The sequence below is a fragment of the Pinus tabuliformis genome, chromosome 1_1, assembly GCF_031772625.1.
Source record: "Pinus tabuliformis cultivar Carrire ecotype Pingquan chromosome 1_1, CPIR1, whole genome shotgun sequence".
NCBI classification, from domain to species: domain Eukaryota; kingdom Viridiplantae; phylum Streptophyta; class Pinopsida; order Pinales; family Pinaceae; genus Pinus; species Pinus tabuliformis.
The window spans coordinates 775,153,777-775,166,084 of NC_142297.1; the positions used below are offsets into that span (position 1 = coordinate 775,153,777).

The window sequence follows — 12,308 nt, forward strand, 5'->3', positions numbered from 1 at the left end:
TTTTTTCCATGGTAATGGGCCATGAAAAGCCAACACTGACCTGCTGGCAGAAACTGCCTGCTGGTAGAAACTGACTGCTGGCGATGAGACTCTTCATGTCTTTCTTCCCTGCATACGTAGCAGCCTATAGCAACCCTGGCCCGCCGTTTCCCAGACTCGTCCAGATCATCCACGGTATCACGCACTGCAACGTTCTCTTCATGTCTTTCTTCCCTGCATACGTAGCAGCCTTGTGCTGTTACATCAATAGCAACCCTGGCCCGCCGTTTCCCAGGCTCGTCCAGATCATCCACGGTATCACGCACTGCAACGTTCGATAACTCCGAGATGGCGTCCCCTTCTTCCCAATCGAATGCCACCGTTTGCCCCCCAGTTACAGTAAAGCATACGAAGCTTTTCATCAATGGAGAGTTTGTAGATTCAGTTTCAGGTATTTAATTTATTGATCCATTGCACAGTATTTTAAAGTCAAATCAAGATTTGTGTTTAGATCTTTAGGGCTGATTTATTTGTATCGTTGCAGGGAAAAAGTTCGAGACTTTGGATCCTCGAACAGCGAAAGTGATAGCGAGCGTATCAGAGGCCAGGCAAGAAGATGTGGATTTGGCTGTAAAAGCCGCTCGCAGCGATTGGCTCTTTGAGAGGCTGGTCTACATGGTGGCAGGCGTTATAGGCTTCCTGTGACTGCGTCTTGGCTCTCTCGCAATTATTTTCACTTTGAAAATCTTCTGGAGATGTTTATAAATGGAGATACATCCATAATTCAGTTGCAATATTACACGCTGCCCATACGCAATTTGATTAAATAAATAGTTTTAATAGATCGTTTCCACACCAGTCCCTGTTCGGTGGATGCATTATTTTCCTTTTTATCAAACCATCCAACTCCATTTCGCGATATTGCCAAAAACAACATTTTTTGAATGCGCTGTGTCATATTTTCCCTTATAACAGAAAAATAGAGATGGTATATTATACATCACTTTAGAATTTGCTAATTAATAGATGTCACAAATATTCTTCCTTTTAGTGAGCTCTGAATCTCTTCCATGAATGAAATTGTTAAAATACAAATTCAATTCCACTGCAGATGAGTTATTTACGGGGTGTTTTTGCAAATGTTGGCTTTCAAAGAACTAACGAAATGTCTAAAACCGCTCCTAATTTTTGGAAACTGCATGCATTGAACTTGAATGGGTGTATTCTGCGAAAACAACCCATGTTGCGGATTTTTAAAATTAATCACCATTTGCCGGAAAAATGATCTCGAAATTCACTGTCTGGAGATGTCTGCGTTTTCTCATAATTATGACCAGAATATCTGTTAACAAAGTCCCAGAACTTTAGTGGAATTTCCTCTTCCAACTAGATTTTAATCTCTTATAATTCTTCATCTTTGCACAATTCTTCAACTGCCTCTAAAACTTTTAGTTCATCTCAACTCTGCTCCATCCAGGAATACCAAAGTACACTAGCCAGTAATTAAAATTGTTAGTTAGAAAATCAAAGCGCAGCTCCAACACTCTTTCAACTTGGGTGGGCACAACATTCTTCACAGTGTTTTTGCATACAAGTCTATTTACTCTTGATCTCCCATACTTGTCATCTTAAAGAGGGCTTATCCATTGATTTTTTTTTTTTTTTAAGCCAATCCCACTGACCTCTTCCAGGAGACCAGAGGCTAAAATAGCCTCCACTGTTGTCTTTCTCTGATTTTAGAGATTTAAGAAACTTCTCAAGTGCCTTGAATGAAACCAACCTGACTTCGTATGCAGAATCAGATAAGCATCTTTTCAGTCTTCTGAGGAACCTTTCAGAATGTTTACACTTGTTGGATGAATCCAGCATTGATAGCTGCATATCAAAACCTATTCTTGAGCCTTCTATATACTGCTTTGGATGTATTGGTAACAGTGCACTAAAATAGAAAACAACTGCTTACTGACACAGGTCTGTTCTTGTGCGATCAAAAACCTCTGTTTTGCAGCCCACATAAGTATCTAGACATTCAGAACTAAAATATATCAACATATTTTGGATAGTGCTGACACGAATGCTTGAACGACATATTTCTTCCATCTTAAGTAAGTTCTCTAAAACCTCCAAATATACACTAGTGAACATGGAGTAGAACACATTTCAACACTACCCAACCATAATCAACTTTGAAGCATGAAAAGCAATGCACTGACAATTTGATATTTCTCAGCCACATCCAGTATAATAATGCTGTTTGTACTTAGAAGAAAATCCATTTGCAAAAGTATTCCATGAATGGCATTGAAGGAAACAAAACCCCCTGCATGATGATTTTATATTGTCAAACCTTGCAAGACTCTTTGGGACAGAACTCACTAGCTCATTGTTCCAGGTCCAAATCTAAGAGGTAAAAATAAGCTACAACATCTGGTTCCAACTGGGGACAACACTTTGCACGCAAAGTGCTAAGAACTGCAGATTAGCAGCCTCTGTTTGGGCATGTTGTCATAAAACTGGAATTTCTCTCCATTAACTTTAAAATATCAAAATCTCCTTGAAACTTGTTTTCTGTGGACATTTGATCTTTATTCACCAACTGAAACAAAAACTTCTGCAAGTTAAATGAAATGAAATGCTCAGTGGAAGTGATTATTTATGTACAAATCTCTACCTATTTACAAAACTGATTTTGCTAAAATATAATCAATTTTCCAATAATACCACTCCAACATTTGAGTATTGGATCTCATACCACTTTGTAGTTGGACTTCGAAAGTAAGAACATGCATAACGAAATAAATCTCTTGAGCCAGGAAATTCAATACACATCCCCATATTGATGTTAGCTATGACCTGTAGAAAACTGCCATATAATCTGGCCATAGAATCTTGAAAATGATGAGAAAAAATATCACCATAATTATCAAATACAAATTATTGTATAAGAGCAAATTTTGTGGTAGCAGAATGTTCTAAACAATTCCAAGATGTTGTTCTAATTCTTCAACAAATCGCTGATGTGTGTTTCACGTATATGCTTTTCTTAGGGCACTAACAGTATGTCTTCTAATAAGGATGTTCATCCACTTTATCAATAGATTCTTCACCCTTGGGCATTTTCAAATGGCAACTCCAAGCTTCTCCCTGAGACAACATGCATTTTATCAGCAAATTCATAAATTTCGCTACATACCTTTGGCTCTGGAACAGTTGAATTTTCTCCAATGCACTACTGAGCATTTTCTTGGTCAGCGTCCTTTCCATTTATACTGATGACAACCTTCTTCTCTTTACAAAATGTCTGTCCAAAACTGTCTTCTTGTTGGTTTTCTTATTGGATTTTGCTGTGAATGAATTTGCATGGGGACTAATATCCAACAATTTATCACAATTATAGGAATCATGAACAAGAACATGTTTAAAGTTTACAAAATAAGATTTATGAGGATTTATTTGCCGCTGGATTCTTTCTTTCCTCATCATAAAGCAGTGGCCCTTTCCACAGGTCTGGAATTTGATTATTTTCAAGAACCTCTTCTCCATTTCCAAGAGAACTCAACATGATGCCTTCTTTCAAGGTGACTGTCAATAAGACTTCTTTACATCTTTCAGAGAATTTTGGAAAGATTCTTTCACATAAAACTTTTCAATTTTTCCTGGGAAATATTGCTGGTCATTTTCAGATATTTCTCTTGAGAATGAATGGCTGAATACTACTTTAGGATCACGAGGGCTTTGCGGAGCTGCTTCAAAATTTTCACATGCAACTTCATCCTTAATTTCTTGAGAAGTATTTTCATCATTTTCAACAATGTTCTCCTCACTTTCAGCCAAACAATTTCTTTTGCAATCAGATTTGTCACCACTAACTTTATTATCAGCTCTATAACCACAATCTTGTTGGCACGAAAAATACTCACAACAATCTTCAAAAAGAAATTTTGATAGATACAGAGTTTTGCAAAAAGAATTAAATGCTGCATAAAAATCCCCTGAAGAGGTAACGCTAGATTGAGGCAAGGCTCTGTACCAAACACTAGCATCTTCATCTAACGAATAGAAAACTAGTTTCATTAATGTATTTTCATGTTTAATCCCCTGTTGGTCCATACATATATGAAACTCCCTAATGTGCTGAGATGGATTTTCATATTCATTTGCTTTGAATCTTGGAAGAAAGGAATTTCATTCATGAAATGAAGGCACATGATTTGGGGATTTGGGAAGTTGGATATGGCATAGAAATCTAATGCAGAAAACTTATGGGCTAAGAATGCAGGGATAACCATTAGCACCAAAAAATGTTGTACCTGTTCCCCAACAATGTCACCAAAAAATGTTGTACCAAATCTATAAACCCAGGGAAAAATAACTTCGTAAAAAATGTTGTACCAAATCTATAAACCCAAGGAAATTGACACCAAAAATGAGACCAAAATCTATAAACCCAAGGAAATTGACACCAAAAATGAGACCAAAAATTGTTCCTGAGACATTTTGAGATTGGATAAAAAGATTAAACATTTTGAGATTGGATAAAAAGATTGAAATTAATGGCCGGAAGCATAGACCATGAAAGCTTGTAACCCAAAGTTCTAATTTTGAAACCCTAACCTTCTAATAAAGAATGGCCAGAGACTATGAGAGTTGCCCTGATGTAAAGCAGAAAATGAAGGAGATAGAAATTAAGAATATGTGCTACAACTTTGTAGAAAGAATGATGGATGATGAAGAAGAAAATGAATGTATTCCCCTGTGGAGCGCTTTATTAAAGGCTTCCATATTAATTTTGAATGATTACAACTAAATTTTAATGAGTACAACGAAGTAAATTCATTAAAAACATAAACTAAAGCACCAACTGCATCTTACACTGTCCAAAAAGAGAATCATATATAAATGCTAAGACACATGAAAAAAACAATCACTATAACACCAATAATAGAATCAAAGTGACAGTTGAAAAAAACAATCATTGTAACACCAATTATAGAATAAACTACATATATTATTAGATCTTCAAAAAAATTCTGAGCCTTTTTCCCAATTTTATTCTTGCTCCTAGCCCAAACTTCCTAAATATTTACGCCGTAAGGCGTTCCCTCTGAGAAAGACCTCCCTAAAATGTGACGTGTGCGATCCTGAGCCATTGATTATGTGTGTTAGATGATTGGAGTGTTTTCTGCCGTTCGTTTAATCTATTTTTTCCATAGAAAAATAGTTTTTTTCCATGGTAATGGGCCATGAAAAGCCAGGACTGGCCTGCTGGCGATGAGACTCTTCGCAGAGACTGCCTGCTGGCGATGAGACTCTTCATGTCTTTCTTCCCTGCATACGTAGCAGCCTTGTGCTGTTACATCAATAGCAACCCTGGCCCGCCGTTTTCCAGGCTCGTCCAGATCATCCACGGTATCACGGTATCACGCACTGCAACGTTCGATTATCATTCGGAGCCTCTCTCTGCCCCAAAAGAAACTCCGAGATGGCGTCCCTTTCTTCCCAATCGAATGCCACCGTTTGCCCCCCAGTTACAGTAAAGCATACGAAGCTTTTCATCAATGGAGAGTTTGTAGATTCAGTTTCAGGTATTTAATTTCTTGATCCATTGCACAGTATTTTAAAGTCAAATCAAGATTTGTGTTTAGATCTTTAGGGCTGATTTATTTGTATCGTTGCAGGGAAAATGTTCGAGACTTTGGATCCTCGAACAGGGAAAGTGATAGCAAGCGTATCAGAGGCCAGGCAAGAAGATGTGGATTTGGCTGTAAAAGCCGCTCGCGCAGCATTTGATCACGGGCCATGGCCTCGCATGTCTGGCTATGTAATAATTGTTATTAAGACCCTTCATCTTTTGCTGCATTATGTTGTTTTCTTGTTTTTTTCTCTTTTCCCTTTCTTTATCAATATTGTTCATCTTCTGCTATATTTATATTATGTTGTTTTCTGGTTTTCTTTCTGAGTTTTTTCTCTTTATTCTTTTAACGGATTAGCTTGCTGTCGGTTCAGGAAAGAGGGTGCATTCTTCACAAGTTCACGGATCCACTCTATGGCCTCATCCACTCTACCGGCCATCACAAGACCTGATATGAGGGTGTTGTAGTTTACTGTATTCATCTTGCATCCTCTAGCACGCATCTCATCAAGAAGCTTGAAAGCATCATCCATCCTTCCAGCCTTTCCAAGAGCATCAAAGAAGGCGTTGTAAGTGTAAACATTTGGATTACAACCTGACTTCTTCATCTGTTTGAAAAGATCCCAGGAAATACGCATATGGTCAGCTTTACATAACCAATCAATAAGAGTATTGTAAGCAATAGTGTCAAGAGCAACGCCTCGATCTTTTGATTCTTCAAATACTCTGTGAGTGTCAAACACTCTTCCTACTTTGCATAGGGATTTGATGAGAGAGCGTACCACATATATGTATTGACTACCACCCTTAGCCAACATTTCTTCATAGGTCAAGATTGCCTCATCCAACCTGCCCACTCTACCCAGGCCATCAATTAGGGCTGCACAAGCAACATCATCGGGAAGCAGTCCCATCACATCATAGAACTCCTTGAACACTCTCAAAGCATAATCCATTTGCCCAGCTTTTGCAAGCCCTGCCAAAACAGTACCCATAGTTACAAGGTTTGGAGAAAATTTGTTTTTCATATCTTCAAAGAGCTGGCAAGCTTCATCAATTCTATTTGTTTTTATGAAACCATCAATTAGTATGTTGTAAGTTATCTCATCAGGGTAACACCCATTTTCTGTCATCTCTTGCATTATCTTGAAAGCTATATCTACCTCTTTATTCTTACAGAGACCATTCAACATTGAATTGTGTGTAATAACATTTGGTGGGCATCCCTTTTCCCTCATTCGTTGAAATAACTCTATTGCTTCCTTAACCTTGCCATCTTTGCCAAGCCCATCTACCAGAATATTATATGTTATAACAGTGGGGGGAAGATTCATCTGTTGCATTTTGTGAAACATCTCCCATGCCTCGTCTGTTTTGTCTTCCTTGTAAAGAATATCAATCAAAGTATTGTTAGTGACAGTGTCTGGTTCACACCCACTTTCTATCATCTTCAAGGTCATCCCAATAGCTTCATCCACTTTTCCTGCCTTGGCATAGCAGCATATCATGATATTATACGTGATTACATCAGGGGACAGACCTGTCCATTTCATTTCTTCAAAAAGTTCATTCACTTCTTTAATCCTTCCTACCCTCCCGAGGCTATCTATACAAACATTGAAGGAAACAACATTTGGAGAAATTCCTTTTTTCTTCATCTGCAGAAACACGTCGTATGCTTCATCAGCCTCACCATTCTTTCCATGATAATCGATGAATAAGCTGTAGGTTAAAGATGTTGGATCACACCCTCTATTGTGCATAACCTGAAAAAACTTTTGTGCATCCTCCAACCTGTTATTCTTAAGAAGACCTCCAATCAACGAATTGTAAGTATACAGATTGGGAGAACTCCCTCTCTCCACCATTTCATCCAACACTGCAAGTGCCTCATCAATTTTTCCACCTGTGCATAGGGCGTTGATAATAGTAGTAAAGGTAACTACAGTTGGATCACATCCATCAGCTATCATCTCCTTCCAAAGCTCCCATGCAACATCGACAAGGCCACAATCCCCATATTTATCTATCAAAGTATTGTATGTGATAGAATCAGGATTACATTTGTTGCTTCTCATCTCTTTCAGTAATGCTGTCGCCTCATCCAATCTACCTGCATTACAGAGAGTATCCATTAATGTGGTGAACAACACAACATCCGATTTGCAGCCCTCCTCCTTCATTTGTCTCCACAGGCCCCATGCTTCATCGACCTTGCCAGCTCTCCCGTGTATTTTTATGCAGAGTGTGAAGGTGTACACATTGGGTCTCAAGCCAAATTTTCGCATTTGAGCCAGAAGTCCCATCACATGTCCTGTATCTCCCATTTCTCCACAGGCACCCATTAGTACAGAATAACATTTTAGGCTTGGCAACAATCCTTCCGAAATCATCTTCCTGTACCCCACCACGGCTTCTTTCCAGAACCCTAATTTGATTAGTAATCCTATAAGACCATTGTAAGCAAAGTCACTAAGCATAAACCCAAATTTCTTCATCTTTTCCAGGGCTGAAGGAATTTGCTCCAAGCCACCTGCTATTCCGAGGTTGCGGATAATTATTAAATAGGTCTGGGAATTAAGTCTACAGCGTTGCCTGATGTATTGGCGGGCAAGTCGTGTTAATTTTGGGATTTGGATGCGCGTTAATTGCCAGTACAGTTTGTACGCAAGAGACCTTCATTGAACACAAATTGAAAGATAATGCCCCACTTGTTTTTCTTCCTCTTTTGGACCGAAAGTGCCCCACTGTAGCAGACCCTTCTCCTACTCCTGCTCTGTATGTACAACTACAGACTAATTCCACTTCTCTTCCATTGGAAATTCCTATTAAACATGTCTCCATTACTCCTACCACGGATAACTAAATTACAGCAATTCAAAGGGGCCCAAGGGTTTACTGTCTGAAATGCAAATAGATTTTCACAGAATGATAAAAACATCAGACACAATCAGACTAACCCGTTAAAAGTATGCGTACAGGGCATGAAATTCAGAGGCAGAGGAGATTGAATTCAACACAGTAACACTTTACAACAATGAACTAACAATATTCATGATGAAAATAGCAATATGGAAGATTCATCTGCATAATGAAGGCGGCAATATGGGAGATTCCAATCACTTTCCAAGGCATTTTTTAAAATGTGGATGTGACAAAAGGTTGTTGTGGAAGGTGTTGTTTGTATATGGGAAATTTCTTGATCATTGTGTATAATCCTAATGTTGATAGATATGTCTACTAAGTGGTTCCAGTTAATGGGGCATTGATTTGAGCATTCAATATATTCTTATTCTTTATCAAAGTATTCTTTTGTTGTATTTGTGTTCTTCAATTTATGCCTTACGGCGTTTCCTTTGCAACATCTGGTGCAAATGCTAGTTACGCCGTAAGGCGTTCCCCTCTGAAATGAATCTCCCTAAAATCTACCTGTCATCCGTCTGTGCCGTTAGATCATGTGTTAGACGATTAGAGTATTGTCAATCGTTGGATTAAAGGAAGGGAGTTGGAATGGTTATAACCGTTCACTGGGAAGCTGAAGCGTAAGGTCCAGATCGATGTCCGCAGCGGGTTGGATTAAAGGAAGGGAGTTGGAATGGTTATAACCGTTCACTGGGAAGCTGAAGCGAAGGTCCAGATCGATGTCCGCAGCGGATATTGCAGCTCCCCACCTACGTCTCCTCGCTTCGCCACAATGGCACAGTATGTAGAGGCTACTCGCTCGGATTCAAAGCCTTCTCTTCTCTTTTGCAGGTGTGTAAGAGCATGAATGAGCTGCAACAAATCCATGCTCGGATACTCCTGAGTGGACTTGAAATATGGCACTGGAATAGCTGGAAGAATGCGCGCAATATGTTTGACAGAATGCGTAAACGGAATGTTTACTTATGGAATGCAGTTATAAGGGCTTATAGCAGGAAAGGACTCTGGCAGGAAGCACTTGAACTTTATTATGAAATGCAAGGATCAGGCATTGAGCCAAACAAGTTCACCTTTCTCTTTGCAATCAGGGCGTGTGCAGGCTTATCGGCTTTGGAAGAAGGCAAGGAGATCCATGATCAGATTGTTGGAGCTCGTTTTATATTGGGAATGTACTAATAGACATGTATGCTAAATGTGGGAATTTAGAGAATGCTCGCCAAATGGTTGACAAAATGTCTCAGAGAGATGTGGTTTCATGGACAGCAATGATAGCAGGATATGCCCAGAATGGGCACGCTAGTGAGGCCTTGATGCTCTTCAATCAAATGCAGCGTTCAGATGCAAAACCCAATTCAGTTACGATTTTCAGTGTGCTTTCTGCATTTGCCTATTTAGCTAGCTTGCAGCAAGCTGATCAGATTCACAGTTATGTAATTATAACGGTATTTGAGTCTAATGTTTCTGTTGGAACTGCTCTCGTAGACATGTATGCTAAATGTGGGAATATAGAAAGTGCACACAGAGTATTTGACAAATTGCCTCAGAAAAATCTGATCTCGTGGACTGCCATGATTTCAGGGTATGGGCAGAATGGATATGGAGAGGAGGCCTTGTCCCTATTTCACAGAATGCATGTTGCAGGCCTAAAACCTGACTCTGTTACCATTGTAAATGTGTTGTCAGTTCTTGTGTCAGATGTTTCTGTGGGGAATTCCCTGGTAACTATGCATGCGAAGTGTGGGAAATTACAGGTTGCACGAGGATTATTTGACAAACTTTCTATAACAAATGTGGTGTCACGGAATGCGATGACTGCAGGGTATACCCAAAATGAACATGCCGAAGAAGCTTTGAAACTTTTCTATCAAATGCAATTGGCAGACATGAAGCCCAACTCAGTCACCATGGTGAGTGTGCTCTCAGCATATGCCCATTTAGGAGATCTGCAACAGGGCAAGTGGACTCATAGTTACATCATCAAATGTGGATTTGAATCAAATGTTTTTGTGGGAACTGCCCTTACAGACATGTATTCTAAATGTGGAAATGTGGAGCTTGCTATGAAACTTTTCGATGCGATGAATGTGAAAAATGTAGTCACATGGAGTGCAATGATTGCAGGTTATGCACAGAATGTAGACGCGAATGAGGCTTTTACACTCTTTAGTAAGATGCAATTTTCTCAAGTAACACCCAACTTAGTCACTATGGTAAGTTTGCTCCCTGCATTTGCATGTTTAGCATATCTGGAACAAGGTAAGAGGGTTCATGAATACATTATCAGAAGTGGATTGGAATCAGATGTTTCTGTGGGAACTGCTCTTGTAGATATGTATGCTAAATGTGGGAATATAGAAGTTGCGGCTAGGTTGTTTGACAAAATATCGAAAAGAGATGTAGTCACATGGAATGCTATGATTGCTGGTTATGCTCAGAATGGCCATGCTGCCAAGGCCTTGATACTTTTTCATGAAATGCAACTTGCAGGTGTCCAACCCAACTCTGTCACCATGACATGTGTGCTCCCAGCATGTGCCCATTTAGCAGCTCTGCAGGAGGGTAAACGGATCCATGATTATATAATTAGGAATGGACTTCAGTCAGATGTTTCTGTAGCAACTGCTCTCATTGACATGTATGTCAAGTGTGGAAATATAAATATTGCACGTGAACTCTTTGAAAATATTGTAGAAAAAGATGTAGTCTCATGGAATACAATGATTGCAGGCTATGGGATGCATGGAAATTGTAAGGATGCCTTGGAACTTTATCGCCAAATGCAATTGACGCATATTAAGCCAAACCACATCACCTTTGTTTGTGTTTTGTCTGCTTGCAGTCATGCAGGCCTAGTGAGTGAGGGCTGGCAATATTTAGAATGCATGTCTCGAGATTATTGCATCACACCTAGGACGGAGCACTATGCTTGCATGGTTGACCTTCTTGGCCGTGCTGGTCATCTGGATGAGGCTTACAACTTTATAAAAAAAATGCCATTAGAACCTGATGCTGGAGTGTGGGGGACATTGCTTGGTACTTGTAGAATTCACTGCAATGTTCAACTAGGAGAACTCGGGGCGAAGCGACTTTTTGAGTCAGAGCCAGACAATACAGGGTACTATGTACTTCTGTCAAATATCTATGCTGCAGCTGGCAGGTGGGATGATGTGGTAAAAATGAGGACAATGATAAAAGATAGGGGACTCATAAAAATACGAGGATGCAGTCTGATTGAAGTAAACTACAATATTCACGCGTTCCTTGCAGATGACAGATCACATCCTCAATCGGAGAAAATTTATGCAATGTTGTCAACCTTGGACAAGCAGATGAAGGAGGCAGGGTATTTGCCTAGCACAGATTTTGTGCTGCATGATGTGGAGGAGGAACTGAAGGAAAACATGCTTTGTAGTCACAGTTAGAGGCTGGCCATTGCTTTTGGGGTTATTAGCACAAGGCCTGGGACTCCTATTCGGATCACAAAAAACCTTCGTGTGTGTGGTGACTGTCATATTGCCACCAAGTTCATCTCCAAAATTGTCATGCGAGAAATTATTATGAGGGATGCATATCGTTTCCACCATTTTAAGGATGGGTTGTGTTCTTGCGGTGAATATTGGTAATAGTGAATGAAGCGAGTTCAAAAACACAAGTTGCGTAGGTGCAAACTTCTGTGAAAATGTTAGCCCACAACTATTTTTTAATTTAATTTCATACATAAAATAACCTAAGGGGGTAACAGGGTAATGTGGGAAGTGTGTATGTATTGGGTCAG

The 12,308-nt window shown here is 39.5% G+C and overlaps 2 protein-coding genes and 1 pseudogene across 2 annotated transcripts; all 3 read left to right on the plus strand.

Annotated features, from left to right (window-relative positions):
• The first annotated feature begins 299 nt into the window (after positions 1-299).
• LOC149216294 (aldehyde dehydrogenase 1-like) lies at positions 300-938 on the plus strand. Its single transcript, XM_089391177.1, has 2 exons — positions 300-430; positions 524-938. Exons 1-2 carry the CDS (start codon positions 328-330, stop codon positions 682-684), a joined length of 264 nt encoding a protein of 87 aa, XP_089247303.1. The 5' UTR covers positions 300-327; the 3' UTR covers positions 685-938.
• An 8,438-nt stretch (positions 939-9,376) lies between these two features.
• Positions 9,377-9,709, plus strand: LOC149216295 (pentatricopeptide repeat-containing protein At3g12770-like). The gene has a single exon (XM_089392767.1). The coding sequence runs from the start codon at positions 9,377-9,379 to the stop codon at positions 9,707-9,709; it is 333 nt and encodes a 110-aa protein (XP_089248893.1).
• A 5-nt stretch (positions 9,710-9,714) lies between these two features.
• LOC149216296 (pentatricopeptide repeat-containing protein At3g57430, chloroplastic pseudogene) lies at positions 9,715-12,085 on the plus strand (annotated as a pseudogene).
• The last annotated feature ends 223 nt before the right edge of the window (positions 12,086-12,308 follow it).

What these genes read in the sequence shown, in the direction of transcription:
- LOC149216294 (XM_089391177.1), top strand. Translation starts at nt 328, where the DNA reads ATGGCGTCCCCTTCTTCCCAATCGAATGCCACCGTTTGCCCCCCAGTT. An exon ending in GTTTGTAGATTCAGTTTCAG is followed by an intron (nt 431 to 523) that starts GTATTTAATTTA and finishes GTATCGTTGCAG; the next exon opens with GGAAAAAGTTCGAGACTTTG.
- LOC149216295 (XM_089392767.1), top strand. Translation starts at nt 9,377, where the DNA reads ATGAATGAGCTGCAACAAATCCATGCTCGGATACTCCTGAGTGGACTT.